This window comes from Halyomorpha halys, unplaced genomic scaffold (genome assembly GCF_000696795.3).
Source record: "Halyomorpha halys isolate HHAL.00 unplaced genomic scaffold, Hhal_1.1 Scaffold1020.1, whole genome shotgun sequence".
NCBI classification, from domain to species: domain Eukaryota; kingdom Metazoa; phylum Arthropoda; class Insecta; order Hemiptera; family Pentatomidae; genus Halyomorpha; species Halyomorpha halys.
In genome coordinates this window covers 83,041-102,178 of record NW_027106408.1, presented here as the reverse complement: position 1 = coordinate 102,178, position 19,138 = coordinate 83,041, and the positions used below count along the sequence as shown (strand labels likewise).

The following is a 19,138-nucleotide window of genomic DNA, read 5'->3' as shown; positions in this document are numbered from 1 at the left end:
ATAAAAATCTATCGTTTTTTTGCACTGAAGTAATATTTCAATTAAAATATATTAAAAAAAAAAACACGTAAAAACTATTACAAGGATATAACTATATGTACTTATTCGAATACGCATGATAAATACAAAAATTAAAAAAAGTAATATATATAACATACAACAGATAGTTAATTTTTCTGCCAGCAGTTCTCAGATTGATAAGACTGCCTGTCCATCCACAGCCTATCCACCTGAGCTACGGACGGCCCCGAATAAATCATTATATATCATCATCATAAATCATTAATAAATATATATATAATGATGGGTTCAGTAAATAAACACATGTAAATAAAAACTATTTATTTGTGCCAACATTTTGACCTGAATTTCAGGTCTTCATCAGGACGAAATGATGAAATGTTTGCATGTTTTCTAACTAAATTACTGAATAAGGAATCTAGGAAATTATTATATATCACTAAATTTTCTATAACACATTTAAACAATGGGAAATAATCTAAAACAATATATTTAGGGAAAAAAACCTTGTGAACAAGTAAAAAATGTTATTTGGAGTTTTTAAAATAAAAGAATACATTAGTAAATAATTTATATACTTCAAATAATAAATTTGATTGTCTGACAATAGATTTTAGATTTACTTTGCAGAATGAAAATTGTATTTCTCAATATAATGTATATTATAAAATGATATTTTTCTTAGAGAAAATCTATTATTACAGGTTGGGATTGTTGATATAGACATATGTGGGCCTTCTATGCCAAGAATGATGGGTGTTCTCAATGAACAGGTACGAAACGTGTATATGTTAATTATATGTATGCAGAAAATTAGATGAAGCTTTATAATTTTATTTTGTTTAAAAATGTTCTTACAGGTTCATCAGAGTGGTTCAGGATGGTGTCCTGTGGTATTTATTTTTAAATTATTAGAAATTTATAAAAGATAATTAATTGAGGTTTTGACTTAAAAATATAATATGTAATTTTGAAAATAAATGGATTCTATTTTTCACTAGTACATTGAAGAAAATTTGGCTCTAATGTCAATAGGATTTCTTTTATCTTCACCTGACGACTCAGTGATTTGGAGGGGACCGAAGAAGAACAGTAAGATAAAAACCAATTGTATTTTTATTTTAGGTGTAAGGTTTTTAGTTGCAAAATCACTCATCACTGTTTTCTAATTGGTAGTTAATATTAAATCCACAGGGTACGTAATTTGAAAATACACTTTGGAAGAATAAATATTAGTACATGTTAAAATAAAACAATTTCCTATCAGAAGAAGATAATTGACCATATGAAGTAGATTGTTGGAAGATAGTCTGGGTGGCAGTTAATAAAGGTACCAAAAGAGTATAAAAAACTATTTATTTGAATTTTATTTATAACTATTTATTATTTATTTATAGTTACTTTATTTTTCAATAAATATTTTTTTACACTATTTTGGTACCTTTATTGTCCGCCACCCAGACTATCTTCATACAAAATACTTTCCTTTTTCCTGTTTTGAACAACACTGGTTAAAAAGTATAAAAATTAATATTCCTGTATACAGGAATTTCAAGGGGCCTTAGTGGCCTAGCAAGTTAAGGCACCAATTTAGCATTCTCATGTCAGAAGTGGTGCTGGTTCAAATCGGACTTCATTTTTAATTCATGGTGAACCAGTTGACCTTCTCACCCTGGCTGTAGAATGGCCTGTCTTTCCTGCCCTAAGATGGACGCTAAACTTAAGAAAAACAAAAAGCACTTCAATTATTACCCACATGTTAAATGTTTCTGGGTGAATAAAACAAATATGTTATCATTTTATTCAATTAATTTTTCTTAATTTGATCCCAGTTCAACCCTTTTAGTCCCACCCGAGATTATATTACATATATGAAGAATTATAGACCGATTTGGTTGGCTACCAGACAGAAAAAAAGCCTAAGTAATGTTATAAAAAAAAAATTGTAACTTCCTACAAAATTTGAGGGTTTACATTTCAAGCTACGTAGAACACATAATAAAAACAAAATCTGTCTGCCCACAGCTCAGTGCACTATCAGGCTGATTTTTTGTTAGTTTTAGTATCCAAATCGCAGGATCATTCAACCCCGGATGATCGAATTTTGACATTACCTGCAAATTTTTAATTTTTTTTGTTTTTGGCTTGGTATAATTATTTTGAAAAAATTATAATTGTTTTTTATTTACCAATATAATAAATAATTAATTTAAATAATAAACCATTATGTACAAATTTTTTAACATGTAAAAAATGTTATTGGAAGTGTATTAAATAAAAGAATATATGAGTAACTAAATTTATATACAAAAAAATAAATTTTATAATAAAACAATTTGAAGTAGAGTAAAAATCCTTAAAGGCTGCTGAACCCAGAACGATCACAGCTAGTAAAAGCTAGGACAATACTAAACATGGTTCGGGACAATCCAAGGTGAAAGGGAGGTGCTGCAACTCTCTCCACCATTGACAACACAAGCTTGAATAGTGATCACCATTGATGATAGCTTATTATCATAGGTGCTCCCTAACCACCATGGCTTGATGACAGAGTGTTATTAACCATGGTCAAAGTGTTTAAGGTTAGAAATAAAGAATAGAGAAGTAACTGTACCAGATCCATCATGTCTGCATACATAATCTTTTTTTACAATGCTATGTAGCCTGTGTGATGACTTTTATTTATTGAACAGTTAAAAAATTAATGAAACTTAAAATTTATATTTTATTCACTTTGATTCATCATCAAAAAACACATAATAATAAACAATCATCCATTAAATGCCAAGTTAGTAATTACAAATCTTTTAATGATAATCTTTTGTAGTCAATATATGTATTTCATTTTATCCATTTCATTTTTATATTGCAGATATGATACGCCAGTTTTTGTCAGAAACTGACTGGGGAGAGGAAGGTTTGGATTTTATGCTGTTGGATGCTCCCCCGGGGACTTCTGATGAGCACTTGTCATCGACCGGCTACCTGAAATCTACCGGCAACACAACTGCTATTATTGTCACTACTCCTCCAGAGTTGGCTCTTCTTGACGTCCGTAAAGAGATAGATTTTTGTCGCAAAGTAGGCCTCAATATTTTAGGGGTCATTGAGAACATGTCCCCATTTGTGTGCCCTAAATGCCATGTTAGTGACATTCATTTTGTAAACTTCACCCTTTTATTTGTTTAATGTCACGTAACTTAACATAATTAACCCATGATTTTTAATTATCTTTCAGAAAGCATCTGATATATTTCCAAAGAATACTGGAGGTGGAGAAAAAATGTGTGAGGAAATGGAAGTTCCATACCTTGGTCGTCTCCCTTTAGATCCAATGGTTGGCAAAGCTTGTGATGAAGGAGTCGGCATCTTAGACAAATTGCCTGCAATTAACCCCATTGTAGATAGTAAGTTCAGTACGTCAATTATTTTATACATAAGGGGGGTCTTGTATGTTATTATTATTATTATTATATTGAAGATTATTAATGAAGGAAGATGGTTCTAATCAAGAAAGTAGCTCAAGCTAGGCTGCATTAGGGATCTTGTCTTAGAAAGTAAACAAAGACTGAAGTCAGCCTCATAACCTCAACATTTTTGTTGTTTTTTCATAAATCAATAAATACATAACTAACCCCATCCATAAAAACTAAACCTCCATTTATAAATAATAAACATAAAAACATATTTTCTGTTTTTAGGATTCGTTGGTTATTTATATAACTATAACTGATTATGATTGTTTTGTTTAAGCATCATCCTAATTGAACCAGTGAATTAATAATCATTCAGCTATTCCAGTATACTTATATTTCAGTTAGATCGATTTTAGAAATTAAAAAATCAATTATAAACTTAATTAATAAATATACTGCATCTAATGATTTTTTTTTATTTTAAATTTGTCTGATAAATCTCATTTATCAGTGTCCTGTTTACTTGCTTGACAAGAGCCCTGCCCTGTTTGGCAAAACTAATTGTGCATAATAAATAGGTAGAGGTTTGTGCTATTTAAGCTACTTTTTTGGCCGTTACTCGAACCATCTTCCTTCATTTTATTGAAGTATGTGGAATCCTTGCTTTACAGACCCATGTAGATCTTTTGTTAGATACCTTTCTGTTCTACAGATCTAATAGGAATCATATACTTCTGACGAACCACAGTAATTCCTTAGGTTTAGATCTATTAATATCTTCAGATTTATTTATTGTTTGTTTTAAATACTCCAGTTTGTTAAAGACCATGGCTTCACTTTCACATATAATATGCTCAGCCATTTCTTCATTCCCTAACCACAGACAGCTCTGGAAACTTCCACTAATTTCATCTTCTCAAGATAATACTGAAACAGAAAATGGCCCACGAGAAGACCAGTTACTGTTTCAGCTCATTCTTTGTCAGGTTAAATAAAGTAAAAATTTAGCTTTTTCTTGTGACAAATTGTTGGTTAACCACAATGTTTGGATCACTATTCTTCAAATTTTCTGTAAGGGGCTTCTGCTGGTTAACCATTAAGTTTTTAAAAACCAATGTTATGCCTATCGAATGATTTCTGTGTGAGTTGAATGAAGGCATTAATAATTTCTTCACTAAACATTTCACTGAATGAAAATTAATTCAAAACATAAGTTAAAAGAAAAATTCTTAACAAAATTAAGGGTCTTGTTTGAAAGGCCTTCTTATGTGTTCCAAGAAGCTGTCTCTAAAACCGATCCTTAATCATTCAATAGATCATTAAAATGGATTGTTGTGACCGATCGGTCTTTATAAATGTGGGTGCTATATCTGACAATAAAAACACCACAAAAGCTTCTATTGTATAATAAATCTTGCTTAATATTCATTCTATAGAAGTTCGGTATTAACTTTTTTAAGACTAAACTCATTCCATATTTATTTATATTATAAGCAGTATTAATTAAATAGTCTATAAATTATTTGATCAATTAATTAATTATACTATTGATTTTTTTTTTTTTTCTAGATATCATTCAGCATTTGGAATCGGCATAAACCATGCGAATAAATTTATAAAGAAGTACTTACTTGTACTTATAAAAAATTAATTTTATATAAATATGAATCTGTAAATATTTATAATAAATTTCATATATTAACTATTATCCATTATTTGCATAAACCCTATTTTATTGATCTTGAAAATAAATACAGTACTGTAGACTGACACCATTGTACAGGTTATTTACCCTATGTCTGTTGAAAAATACATAGCAATTAAATCAAGGATTTGTTGAACATTTGTTTATATCTTAAGCGAATAGAGCAAGCAGAAGCCAACAGCTGTTTTCTACCTTATAATAATTATATGATCACCCATATTGTTAATGTAGAGTACAACAGTATTATAGCCCTAACCACTGCCTGACTACAATACCTAAATACTAAGTTAGATTAGATTATAATTTCATTTTCCAAATTTTAAATTATATTAAAATCAATAAATACGTCACTAGAACTATACCTAATTAAAGTTAAAGGGCATGACTTATTGGTGGTAGCCACTCCTAGTCTCTTTGATTTTACAAAATTTTTTTTACGGAAAAATAGTGTGATTTTTAATCCTAAATATGAAATTTTTTTACAAATAGGTTTGCAAAATTTTTACACTTTTTTTTCTATTTAGGTTTTTTCAAAAATATGATTCAAAATATGATGTGTGATGGTGTAGAAAATAAAATCTTGAATCCAAGATTTTATTTTCTACACCATCACACAAAATTTTTTGATGATGCCTTAGGAGAAAGCACCGTCCATAAGTGGTTTGCTCAGTTCAGAACCGGAAATTTTGACTTGGAAGATGCATAGTGCTCAGTCCTCAAGCAAATTAAAGTGTTTCCCACTAAGCGAGTTTTGAAGGGCCCAAAATAAGTGAAAATCTGTTGGGTCAAGGTCTGGTGAATAGGGTGGGTGGAAAGAATGGATCATTACATAGCTTTTCAGAAGGGAATCGCTTATGGATATGCGGTCCCATAAATTCTTTTCCGTCAAATTGTGAGGAACATATCTCGCAGCCCCCAAATGATTTGAAACATTTGCTTGAATTTGATCATCAACAGTCGTCCACATAGAAAAGAATTTATTGGACCGCATATCCATAAGCGATTCCCTTCTGAAACGCTAGTTAATGATCCATTCTTTCCACCCATCCTATTCACTAGACCTTGACCCAACAGATTTTCACTTATTTCGGGCCCTTCAAAACTCGCTTAAAGGGAAACACTTTAATTCGCTCGAGGACTGCAAAACGCACACAAGAGAGTTCATTGCACAAAAATCTGAGAAGTTCTGGGAGGAAGGAATTTAAAATTTACCTGAAAGATGGCAACATGTAATAGATCAAAATGGGTCATATGTAATTAATTAAATATATTTACAAGAACCTGAAGTTTTTATTGAAATTACCAGTAAAAAATGCTATGAACTTATTTTACAACCCAATAACATGTAAAACTTAAAATAAACGGGAGGCTGTATTTGACAATCTGGTTCCAGTTTGCTCATCTCAGGCTTAAACGAGCTTTAATAAGAATACTGAAGATGGTATAAATGAAAAATACCAATTCATTCTAAATGAATTTAATTTTAGGTTCAAAAATATAATTTAACATACAAAAATTTTATTTTGATAAGTAAAAGTAATACCATTCTAAAGTGTAATACATCTGAAATGAAACTATGGATAAATGAAATGTAATACATTAGGTTGATTTTATTTAAATTTTTTAGTATTATTTTAAAGAGGGAATTGAATCTATTTAATTATGTTATGTTTCAACTAAAAAAAAATTGGAAAACAATAAAAAAAAAAAAAATGAGAGGAAGGTTCTATGACTTATAATCAATTTTTTTCTACATAGGTACCAAGTTCTTTTGTAAAGAAAAAATTGAATTTAGTTAGCAACTTATTTATTTTTTTTTTTTTCAATAGAATTGAATCTTTTTAATTGTATTACATTCCAAAAACTATAAAAAATTAAAAAAACATGAGAGGAAGGTTCTAGGACTTATAATCAAATTCAATCAATTTTTTTCTACATGGGTACCAAGTTCTTTTGAAAAGAAAAATTGAATTTAATTAGCAATTTATTTTATTTATTTATGTTTTTTTTTTTTGTTTTTGTTCCCAATAGGATTGAATCTATTTAATTGTATTACATTCCAAAAGCAATTAATTTAACATTAAAAAATTGGAAAATAATACGAAAAAAATAGAGACAATAAATGGTTCCACAACTGACATGATTGTATTCAATCAATATTTTTCCTACAGTGGAAAGTTCTTTTTTAAAGACAAATAAATTGAATTTCAATCTAAACAGGTAATGAATTGACAAAGTTTAAAGATAGAAAACTTAGCAGCTTAAAGATTCATTAAATATCTCAAGTAAAAATATTAATACTTTTTAAGAATAAAATAGAAGGGCAATAATATAATTAAATTGAACAATATCAAACAGCTTAAAAAATAGTATTTTATCAACAAAAAAGGGTCACAGTATTAAACTTAAATTAATATACACAGTTTCTCAAATATGGTATGACTAAAAATGTACATTTGAATCATAAATGTATAAAAAAAAAAAAGAAAATATTAATTTTTAGTTCACAACTAAATATGTATTGTCTCGTTAGTTTCAAAATTGTTTGGCAAATCTTCAGTCCGTCGCTTTTTAACAGGAACTGGAATTCTATCCTCGTTCTTTCTCTTCCTTGAATCTTCTTCTTCTTCCTCAATTATCATTAGCTCATCATCGTCATCGATAATGTTAACTTCATCATTATCTCCACCTGAAATAACATTTCATAAGAATCCACACCTAAGAGGATAAAACAAATTATCACTAATATTCTAAATAAAATTAGGTTTTAAAAATTTGTATATATAATTTATACACAGTCTGCAAGTGGCTCCCTACATGTTAAATGGTGCGATTTTATACTTCTATTATTAAAGTTTTTGAATAGTAGTGTATTTTTAAAAAATATGAAATACAAGGGCTGTCCAGAAAGTAACAGACGTTTTGAAATTAACAATTCACAAATAGAAAAACTCAAAGTTTATTACATACATTAGAAAGGTACACTCTTAAGCTATTTTTCTACATAATCGCCATTCAAATTGAGACATTTGTCATACCATGGCACAAGTTTTTCAATAATCTCTCTGTAGAAATCTGCTGCCTACGATTTCAACCACTGGTTTATGTAAGCATTCAGTTCGGCATCAGTATCAAAGCGTTGTTTACCGAGGCATTTTTTTCATTGCTGGAAAGAGGTGGTAATCGCTTGGTACCAAATCCGGGCTGTATGGTGGATGGTCAAACACTTCCCACCCGGGCATCGTTGGACGTGCTGTGTCGTGAAAAAACAACACCTTGGTGCTAAGTTTTCCCCTACGCTTATTCCGTATGGCACGCCGTAACTTTCTTAGTGTTTCACAATACCTTTCTGAGTTGATTGTTGCTCTAAATTCCAGAAAATCAACGAGGAGCATTCCCTTGGAGTCCTAAAACACAGTAGCCATGACTTTTCTTGCTGACAGCATTTGCACATACTTTTGTAGTTTCTTGGGAGAATGTGTGTGTACCCATTCCATCAACCGCTGTTTTGTTTCATAGTTGACATGCTTCACTCAAGTCTCGTCCCCAGTTACGATACGATCCAGAACTGCAATACCATTTCAGCTGTATTCTTGGCGAAAGGTCAGTGCTGCAGCCAGTCTCTGTTTCTTATGGTCTTCCGTTAAGATTTTCAGAGCCCACCAAGCACAAGATTCGTGGTAACCAAGCTTCTCCACCACAATTTAACTCCATGAAATATGGGGAAAATATTCCGACAGTTCTGTAATCGTGAAATGACGGTTTTCATAAATTTTGTCATTGATTTGCATTTCCAATTGTCATTGATTTGCATCAGTCACAAGGCTAGGCCTACCACTGCGGTCCTCGTAGTGAACACTGGTATGCCCAATTTTAAAATCTATGCACCATTGCCTCACTCGGCTTTCACTCATTATCTTCTGCCCATAAACTTCACAAAGCTGGCGATATATTTCAATTGGCCTGTTGTTTCGAGCCAAAAAAAAAACCGAATCACAGACTGCACTTCACAAATGACAGGATTTTCTATTGTAAGGTACATTTTGACGACTCACAGAGAGCAAAGTGAGGAACACACTGTTCTCATGTTACAACAGCTGGATGCGTACTGAATGTAGGAATGTTCGGACACCAAGATAAGCGGCTCTACCTCCATCCATCTCCACGATAGGCCAAAACGTCTGTTACTTTCTGGACAGCCCTCGTAAATGAAAAATTTTCATGTGCCATTTTACTGTTATACATCATGAGAAATCAAGAATATTATATTTCTTTTTAGAAAATACGTGGATCACTCAGTCACATGACTTTCGTCCCCATACAAACATTTTTTTATTTTTCGAACAAATCATTTATGGAATATGTCCAGGTAATTTATAGTTTTGGGCTTATTTGAAAAAATAATAAATGAATAGATTTCTACACAATACATAAAATACTGGTAAAAGGTGCAAAGTATCAATGAACTGTATCATTGTTAATACTGGACCGATAAAGAATATTTTTTGTAGTAAATAGTTAAAAATAAATTTTTACAATTTTTATATCCCAGGGGATTCTTGCTAATCCAAATCATTCCATAATCTGAACCACTCCTTTAAAAAAGAAAATTAAAAATTATGATTATATGTGTAGTATTAACAAAAAAAAAATGACCCAAGAATAGATTAACAAAAATCAATCGAAACTCAAGTGTTAATTATATTTAATTACAGTAAAACAATACAATTTATTGATTTTTATTTGTAGTATATTTTTTTATAAAGATGTTTAACGAAAGTGTGGCCTACTATATTTTTATGCACCATCAAAGTGGCCTGTGAAACAATTTGGGTTATGCCCGCAAAACAAATTGGGGCAGACTTGCTCAAGACCATTATTTCAGATTCTTTTTTTTAAGAGAGATGTATTTTATTTATGAGATTATTTTTTAGATAACTTGACTTACCGTTCTTTTCTGGTCCGTTATCAGGTTTGACTTCTTCTTCTTTTTGTGGTTTTAGTTCACTTGGATCACCAGCAATAAAGAATGGAGGGTCCTCTCTTCCCAATTCCCTGAAACAGAGTAGTGGAGACAAATATTTAGCAACAAACCAAACAGAACTAACAACAGAATACCATTTATACAACCAGATTTACTTTAAACTGATCTGGTTATACTTTAAAAATAAAGAGATAAATGACAATTTTTCTCCCATATATTTTTCATAAATCCACTTTCCGAAATAAGTAGAAGTTTGAAGTGGGTTTTTCCTGATCACTTGAACTAGGATTTTCATATAAATATAAGTTCTAAACATGTAATAATTTTAAAACAAACTATTAATGCAAACAAATTATTTACGTCATACATATGCATTTCAAAACCCAATCTGCTCATTAATAGTCAAAAACACATTCTTTCTCAGGTTTAACTAATAATCATTTGATTTCATTATTATTCTATTTAATAGAATAATTTAATTTTAAATTTGGGTAGAAATTTTTTTCTATTTCTCTTCTAGTACAGCATTTTCTTTTTAATCCCTATGTGGTCATTTTTAACATAAGGGAGGGTTACCCTTGAGGTAACCAGCCTATTATAACTAGAGTAGGAGGTCAAGTTTTCATTCCTTGAAACTGCCACAAAATAAAATTCAACCAGCCCAGTCTGGAATCGTACCAGTGCTGTTACAGTTGTGATACCTCAACTCCCTCAGCTATCAAATATACATCAAGCATAATTACCTATGAGTCATGATGATCCTTAACTGATAATTTTGAACAAAGTCATCAGCAAGCAAAATAGTACCATCAGATATTCCTAGTTCCTGAAATCAATAGATATTATTGATATTGATAAAAATGATTGAGGAATGAATAAAGAATACACAGATATTTACTGTTTAGTTCAATTCACCCTACCTTCAGAGTTTTATCGTTGTTATGGTCGGTTTCACCTTCTTCACTGGAAATTATAACGCAGCCTGTAGAATCCCTTTGAACATCAGGTTCAATCATATTTAATTTTTCTTTCAAAACTAGACTTTCAAAATCCTTCAATTTCATTTTCATTAAATCTGTTGCTATAGTAACCTAAAATTAAGAAGAAAAAATTAACCTGAGTCTTGGAACAAAATTAACTCCTAAATATTTGATGATATAATTTATTTATTTCACAAGTTTTATATTAGTTTCTTTTATCAATCAATAATTTTTTTAAATTTATAATTTTCAAAGCATCCTAATATCTTTGTTGACACAAACTTTAAAAATTTGAAATTATTACCTTTAATGTGTAGTTGAACTGCAGCATAAATTTCAAGTTTGAGATTTTTCTACTAGTCTAGTTATTAGGAAGTTAAAAATCATTCACAAATAAAAAAATTTTTGCATATAATGATGGTGAATTACAAGAGAGTAAAAAAGAAAAATCTAACTCCATTTTTTTATTTCTGCTTCAATATCAACCTTAGGGGTTTAATGAAACATTTCTATTCAAATCTTCATTTATTCTATAACATAGAAATTCTTTTTTAAAAGTTTTTTTTAGATTTTAGAAATTTGTTTATTGAGCCTTGAGCCTGTTTTATATTCAAACCCAATATATTCAAATTTTAAACCGCAACAGTCGGTGTGAGAAATGAGACTGTGAAATCGGTTTGCCATAGCTGAAATTATTATCAACATTTTTATTTCACTGGTATATTTCCATTTTGATTTATAACTCATTTTATATATTATTATTATATTATTTTTAGTGGCAAACCTATTTGAAACCTCTCACCATATAATCTAAATATGTGTGGTCTGTGGCTGAAAAAAGGTTATTTTGTTTATAAATTTAATGTAATTGTTAGTATTTGTTTTGGAATAAACATTGTTAATTTAACGAATAAAGAGTGTTCGTAATTCATCTTTCATCATACCAATTGGAACACATACCAAAGAACCATAATTAATAATTTTAGTGGGCTTTGCTTTTTTTATTTATATAATATCAAACTGTATAATACCAACCTGTGGTTTTTCAGAGCAAACACAGCATTTAGGATTTGGTTTTTCTAAATTCTTTTCTCTTACAATTAAAACATTTCTTGGGTTTGGTAGCTTCCTCAAATAAACTGACTGGCACTGTTCCATTTTCCCACGAAGAACATTCAAAGCATTCAAGACGACAAGACCAGCAATAACGGCATTACTTGTAGCAATTGCTGGTATGATATTTCCTGCCATAGCTAAAATATAATAAAATTAACAACAAAAAATCAGTTATTATCCTATAAGTTTAATAAATTTATACAATTATAACTATAAATGACTCACATTTTATATCAAATCTTGACTTGACAGGTATACCAAAAATGTGAGCTCTAATATTAGCAACAGATGCCACAAAATCCATTGAGGGTTTGTCATCTTTATCCCAAACCAAAAATCCACTGTTGTTTTCCTAAAAAAAAAAAAAAAAAAAAAAGATAATAAATTAATGTTAATTATTATAATAAAAAACATAACATATTTATACATAGTAACTCTAAAATCTTTCTTTATTAAACAAAAAATTTAAGGATTGTGGGTCCAATTTTTTTATGAACAAACCCCCCCCCCCTCAGACCCTTCCTGGTCATTTCTGACACACTCGGGAGAGAAGTTATCTAGAGGTAACCGACCTATTCTAAGATGGGGGGACCCAGTTTTCATTTCGTGAGACCACTACAGAAATAAAAGTTGATCTCCCAGGCCAAATTTGAACCGGTGCTGCTGCAGTCATGAGGCAGTTAAAGTTGACACTCAAACTATCTCACCTACAAAAAGTTCAGGTCTGATAAAACTGATCAATAGCGGCAAAAATTACATAGGATCTACAAAAATTTAAAGCAGTAACTATTATTCCATTTTGTGCGCATGAGCATTTGATCCTTTAAGCTTCATAAAAGGAAAATACAATTACTTTTTTTTTTAATTTGAAGTACATAGAAACAGAAAATATTTATTTAAGATTTCTTAAACCAGCAGAATGAAAGGAATAAAAGAAGTAACATATACTGTTCAAGCACTACAACCCCTGAGCTATGCTGAAAGCAGGAAAGGGGATATAATGTGGAACTGCTTCTTGGTAGCACAAATTTTTCATGCTCTAATTTCTCGCTCAGCAGCAAGTATAGCTTTAAGGTTATTAACTTTACTTAACTTGTATCTTCTAGCTTTTCAAGCTGTTAGAAAAAAAAGTTGAAAATCAGAAACAGGTAAGAATTCGACCACTTTCACCATCTTAGTTTTATTTTATTTGCGTGAATACTGCTGCCACTATCCAGAAGCCACCACTAATTTAAAGTAATTTTTATTTTCAAAACCATTAGCATTCCACCACATACTTAAAAATTTAACCACTGATTGGTCCAACACTTAATCTGTAAAGGTGCTTCAGGAAGAAAAGGTTCAAGGACTTCTGACCTAGAAGTGGCCCTTCCTAGGCAGCCTCAGTGATGGCAAGAAAGCAGCCATGCCTAGCCTAGATGAAAGTTAAAATATAGTAGTAAAACCTAATAAATAAATAAACTATTACCTCCATTCCCTTCTTGAGACCAGATAAACTTTCTTGAAATATTTTTACACATTCAGATAAATTCCAGATTTTCTGATCCCTCAAAATATTTTGATTATCAGGTTGTAGAATATTGTCAACTAGAAAAAAAAAAATTAATGTAAACAAAAATATTTAGTAAAAGAAAAAATGTACATCATATTAGAGTGAACAGAAGTTCTATGGTACATTATAAAATTTTTAAAAGGTTAATCATTACTTCATGAATTCTCTTATCTTTGATATACTTGGACAACTGTCGAAGCATACTAAACACATGAGCTGTAGTAAATATTTAAAGATCGTAACAATATTCTGAAGAAAAATAATAAAAAATAATACCCAAGAATAACAATTAAATATAATTTTAAAATAAATTGTAATTAATACACACCAATTTCAAGAGCTTCATTCCATTTCAATGGTGTTGGAGGTCTCCTATCTTCCCATAACCCTTTTAAAGTTAGCAAATACTGAATATCATCTTCAAATAATTTTGTAAAAAGCTGTTGAGGTTCGTACCCAACCTGTTTTGCCCATTCCCTAGTAGATAACCTTGGTGTTTCGGGATTTGGATCGCCACCTGATTCTGCATCAGTAGGATCAGGTGAAACATCAAAGTCTTCTTCCCTAGGGTCTTGTTCTCCAAACAGTTGACTAAAAATTAAATTGAAATATAATAAATAGGAAATGACACCAATATCTCTAAACTTAAGTTAATGAAATGTGAAAAGACTTGAAATACAATTACTTTCCTCAGTATGGTCAAACAATATTTATTCATAATACTAAATGAAAACAGAATAGATAATCCATTTATCATAGACCAAGAGCTGTTTAAGTAATATCAACACAGCACACCTGAGTTATTTATAACAAGTAATTTATATTTAATAATACAAACTTGAGTTTTGGTTAATGGCAGGGGTAGCCAACTTTTCTGTATATAAGATCTACCTTTTATCTTAAAAGTGTGTCGCGATCGACTTATTGTCATAGGCGTAGTCTAAGGGGAAGAAGGGGTGTGAAATGTATACTATGTTTATACACCGTGTTTCAGTATAAGGTGTATTCCAGCGAATATTAAACAATGTTTATTATAGAAAAAAGTAATCAAGTTCTCATTCATCATTGAAGTGATACGTTTTCGATTTACTACTCATGTTCATATGTATACTAGGAAGAAAAGAAATAGGACAATTTAAAGAATAAATATTGAACTAAATATTTTCCAAGAAAATTCAAAAACTCCTGAGCTGTTGTAATTATCTCCGTTACATTTAGAGAAATATAAACAATACTCCATATTATGATCAGGGATAGCAATTCAAGTATATTAAAATCTAATTTAGATACATTCAAATTTACAAGAAGTATGTTACAGTTACAATATATTATGGTTATTACAAATATAATATTATGGTTTACAATACTGATTTCTTAATTTAAATAGAATTATTATTATTCCTGTATTGGTCCCATCATATTATTCTCTCAGTGTAATGAGCAGTTTAGAGATCTGTTACTGAGAATGTTCACTTATCAAGTAAATAGATGGGTAAAAAAAGCAATTTAATTTTTTTTTTTTTTTTTACTAATTTATTTATTGTTATTTACAACTGTATACAAATATATACAACAACTAAATTTGCTGTAGGTGACATAGTGACAAGATACAAACATGTGGAGAATCTACTCACTGATAGAACTCCAATTCAATTTAATTTAAAACAAAGAAAAGGTACGTGCATTTCATACAGAAGAAAAACTGAAACTCAATGTGGTCACTGAGGATAAATAATATTGATTAATAATACTGTTAATACGAAAGAAAAGAAGCTACTGTATGACACTACCAAATATTCAAGCTAAGTGACCATCTTCTTCGATGAGTCGAATCGCAACTGTTGCGTTCACGCTTTGCATCTGGTGACAGGTGTAACACAGAAGTCAAAATGTATTGTGCTAGGGTGGCAGAGATCACAGTGTCAGGCTGCCAGAATTCTATGAATTCCCAGAATGCATTTCCCTATTGCTAGAAAGGTTTCGTCTTCTACAATACCTTCAAAGTCCATGGTACATGGAATTCCACCCAAGACAATGAGAACGATCGACCAAAATTAGCCCCACAATCAACCGGTCAATCGCGATCGACTTGTTGGCCTCCCTTGGTTTATGGTCTTCACAAGGGTTAAGATCAGAAATCTTTGAAACATTATTTTTTACTTATGACTTTACTGTATTAACTTAAATACATTTCACACACAAAAAAAAAATTTAACCTAGAATAATTATACTTGTAAGATGTATAGCCCATTTAGAGTAAATACAAGCTTTACAATTTTTCAGGAAAGTGACATTTGATACATTTCACTGAGGAGATTTCCCAAACCAAATAAACCTAGCATCATCTCTTATCAGAAATAAATCAATTACACAATAAATATTATTTAAATTAATATAACTTAATTTATATATTATTATTACATATTAGGTAGAATAATCTAAGATAGATAAGAGCCATAGATGGACAGATTTTTTTTATTTAATTTTTAGGTTACATGTATCTCGAAAGGTAAAACCTCAAATTTTGAGGAAAGGGTTTACTTTTTTTTTGTTGTCCGGTTAAAAAAATTCATCATCGAAAATTATATTTTAAAAATAAGATTCAAAATAAACTTTTGAAATATAGATAAAATCTTACTGTTGTTTCTAGAAAGGATGAAAACAGTAGAAATTGTTCAATAAGCATTTATTTAGAAATATTGACTAATAAAAATTATTATATAATAATGGAAAATAATTTGTGATGTAAATAACACAAAACTTTATCTCATTGTATTATTTATACCATTTATCTCATTGTAAATTGTCATCTAAACAGATTTAATTGACTGGCAGTAGATAATATAATTTATATTGTAAACTAGTCTCACCTATGTGTAAATGGTATATTTAGAGGAAGTAATAGATATGAATGTAAGTACCAAAGTTACATAATTGTCAAATAGATTTTACTCATGATGAAATATGTCCCCATAGCTCTTGCTCTATTAAAGAAGAGATTTAAATGAGGAATAGTTTAACATTAACTTTAGAAGGTAATATAAAAAACAAATAACACTTACCTAAAAAGATGTTTTGCCCAAACTATACAATGTATTAAAAGAGATGGGGTATTTCGTATTGTACATCCTGGAAAGGTCTTGGGATTTGCTTTTGGATCACACTCATAACATTTCGTAAGTTGTTTGACAATTAATTCTACTTGACCTGAATACCCAGCAGTTCCACTCTCTATCAGAGGGACTCCGGCGGCTAAGCAGAGCCTGTTAACATGATTTCTTGCAGCTTTGTTGTCTAAAGCATTCATAACAACATTGAACTTCTGAATGAATCTAACTCCAAAGTCTGGGCTGAAAAAAATAAAGCACCATAATAACATACAGTAACCAATAATAACACAGTAAATGAAATAAATCGCCCAAAATAGTAGCTAATGATTAAGGGACTATAAATATTATAGTCAAACAATTCTACAGCAAATTCAAAATAGAAAAGAAAAAACTGAGTGATATTAAGTACCAAAAGAACAAAAAACTATGATATCATAACGAATTATATTAAATTCTACAATAAGTTATGACTATAAATCTGAAATGATAAGGTTCAAAACTGGTTAGCTGGAATGTAATGACCCATTCCTAAATCCCTTTGTGTAACCCCACGAAGGGGCTCACAGGACTCCCACGTTAGCAATGGTCGATCATTTCCTCATAGATATCAACTGACAGCTCTGAACTAATACCTTATTAAAGACATCAAAAACATCTCAACGGTTACAACCACAGCAATTTACTCCAAAAGATAAATCAGATTACACAATATGGTAACTACACCATTGAATTACAATCAACATCCAAATTAGTGTAAACCCCATTAACATATAACATTATAACAAAGGTTAAAAAACATTAGCTCAGAAAATGGAATTTAAAACAATTTTCATCTTGCTCAAATTTTACATTAGACAATCGTTAAACAGAACAGGACTCTAATACTAAATATTCATAAATTCCTCTTAGTATGAAAATAGAAAACCAATATCAAAGCTAAATAATAAACTAACTTACCCAGTAACACTAGCATGGTGTGCAATTATTTTGGCATTAGGGTTGAATTGGAGAACACTTTGTTTGGCAACTTCAGCTTTAGATTTACCAACATGTTTCTTTTGGAAAAGAAACTGCCGGTTGAGATTGCTTACATCTATCGTATCTAAATCAATCTAAAATGGACAGAATTTTATTTCAATCATATTAAAAGTAGATGTTTCGGCAAACTCAAGTTTTGTTTACAAATAAACTTACGATTTCAATATCTTCAAATCCAGTCAGTACAAGATTTTTTAGTAACTCACATCCTATTCCACCTGCACCAACTACTAATACTTTAGAATTATTTACAACTTTCTTCAATTCAGAATCAAATATTAAGGGACTAGTGTTAGTCATGTTGTTGTTTACTTTAAAAATAACCTCCGTTTCTCCTGAAGAAGCCATTTTGCCGGTATTATACAATCACTAATATATGTACTTCTTAGCACATTTAATGAATTATAACATCAAAACTTTGAAAAATAGAGCCCGAAGAAGAACCCTACACATCTAATGAAATAAGGACCTAAAATAAATAATGAATCATAGAGATTTTCAGGGGCCCATAATCATACGTTACATCTAAATTTGAAAACAATTTATAAATAATCTGTAATATTTAATGAATTGCCCATTCTAATTTTTATTGATATTACTATCGAATTCCTTTAACTAACTTAATCTACAAAAGAATTTTTTAATAATTAGATTGAAAAATAAGAAATAATAAAATTGCAAAATTGGTCCTATTACTTAAATATTAACATCTATCAAAAGAGTAGGTAAGAAAAGACGAATACATCGTAGATGTATAATTTGTAAAACACATTTGTTCCATCATTCTAAGTATAGTTTTCTTGTTCCTTTAATCTATATATTGAAATCAAGACTATGGAATACCGGCTTATTCAAGGGTCTAAGTGTTGAGCACATTCGGACGAAGAAACTTCTATATATTAATATACTAGGACCAATCATGAGAACTCAAATGGCTTCATAAGCATTCCATATATTAATTATTATTCATAATTTTGCTTACATGTTAATATCTTTAATAAGCTATGCCTGCCCGAATCACATCTTTACCTGGTAAAAATATATTTCTTTGTGTAAACTTAAATGAACTCTTTGGAAAACTCTCATAAACTTCCTATTACCATATTTGACTGTCATCAAACAAGCAGGAACATGGTCATTGCAGTTTTTCACTCTAAAACCTGTACTCCACCAATTCATGAAGATGGTAAAAGTGGTTCTTGAAACAAGCCTTATA

General features: G+C 30.2%; 2 protein-coding genes across 3 annotated transcripts in view; one reads left to right on the top strand and one right to left on the bottom strand.

The window, feature by feature from the left end:
• The window catches only part of LOC106687866 (NUBP iron-sulfur cluster assembly factor 1), a 6,529-nt gene extending 1,384 nt beyond the window's left edge, over positions 1-5,145 (top strand). For both annotated transcript variants that reach the window (XM_067044766.1, XM_014432018.2), the window contains exons 4-9: positions 726-794; positions 882-914; positions 1,023-1,113; positions 2,894-3,165; positions 3,260-3,428; positions 5,007-5,145. In XM_067044766.1, the coding sequence (XP_066900867.1) occupies positions 726-794; positions 882-914; positions 1,023-1,113; positions 2,894-3,165; positions 3,260-3,428; positions 5,007-5,035 (663 nt within the window). In that variant the 3' untranslated portion in view covers positions 5,036-5,145. The remainder of the gene's footprint in view (positions 1-725; positions 795-881; positions 915-1,022; positions 1,114-2,893; positions 3,166-3,259; positions 3,429-5,006) is intronic.
• A 2,347-nt stretch (positions 5,146-7,492) lies between these two features.
• On the bottom strand, positions 7,493-18,412 carry Uba2 (Ubiquitin-like activating enzyme 2). Its single transcript, XM_014432024.2, has 11 exons — positions 18,079-18,412; positions 17,842-17,996; positions 16,837-17,124; positions 14,103-14,365; positions 13,691-13,809; positions 12,448-12,574; positions 12,142-12,359; positions 11,047-11,217; positions 10,870-10,952; positions 10,091-10,197; positions 7,493-7,831 (listed from the first exon to the last, which is right to left on the bottom strand). The coding sequence occupies exons 1-11, from the start codon at positions 18,268-18,270 to the stop codon at positions 7,653-7,655; spliced, it is 1,902 nt and encodes a 633-aa protein (XP_014287510.1). The 5' UTR covers positions 18,271-18,412; the 3' UTR covers positions 7,493-7,652.
• Positions 18,413-19,138: the final 726 nt, after the last annotated feature.

Excerpts from the sequence above, each read along its gene's own strand:
- Uba2 (XM_014432024.2), bottom strand. The coding sequence starts at position 18,270 with ATGGCTTCTTCAGGAGAAACGGAGGTTATTTTTAAAGTAAACAACAAC. Across the intron at positions 17,125-17,841 it reads CACCATGCTAGTGTTACTGG|CCCAGACTTTGGAGTTAGAT; the intron begins GTAAGTTAGTTT and ends TATTTTTTTCAG. Across the intron at positions 10,198-10,869 it reads AGGATCATCATGACTCATAG|GGAATTGGGAAGAGAGGACC; the intron begins GTAATTATGCTT and ends ACTCTGTTTCAG.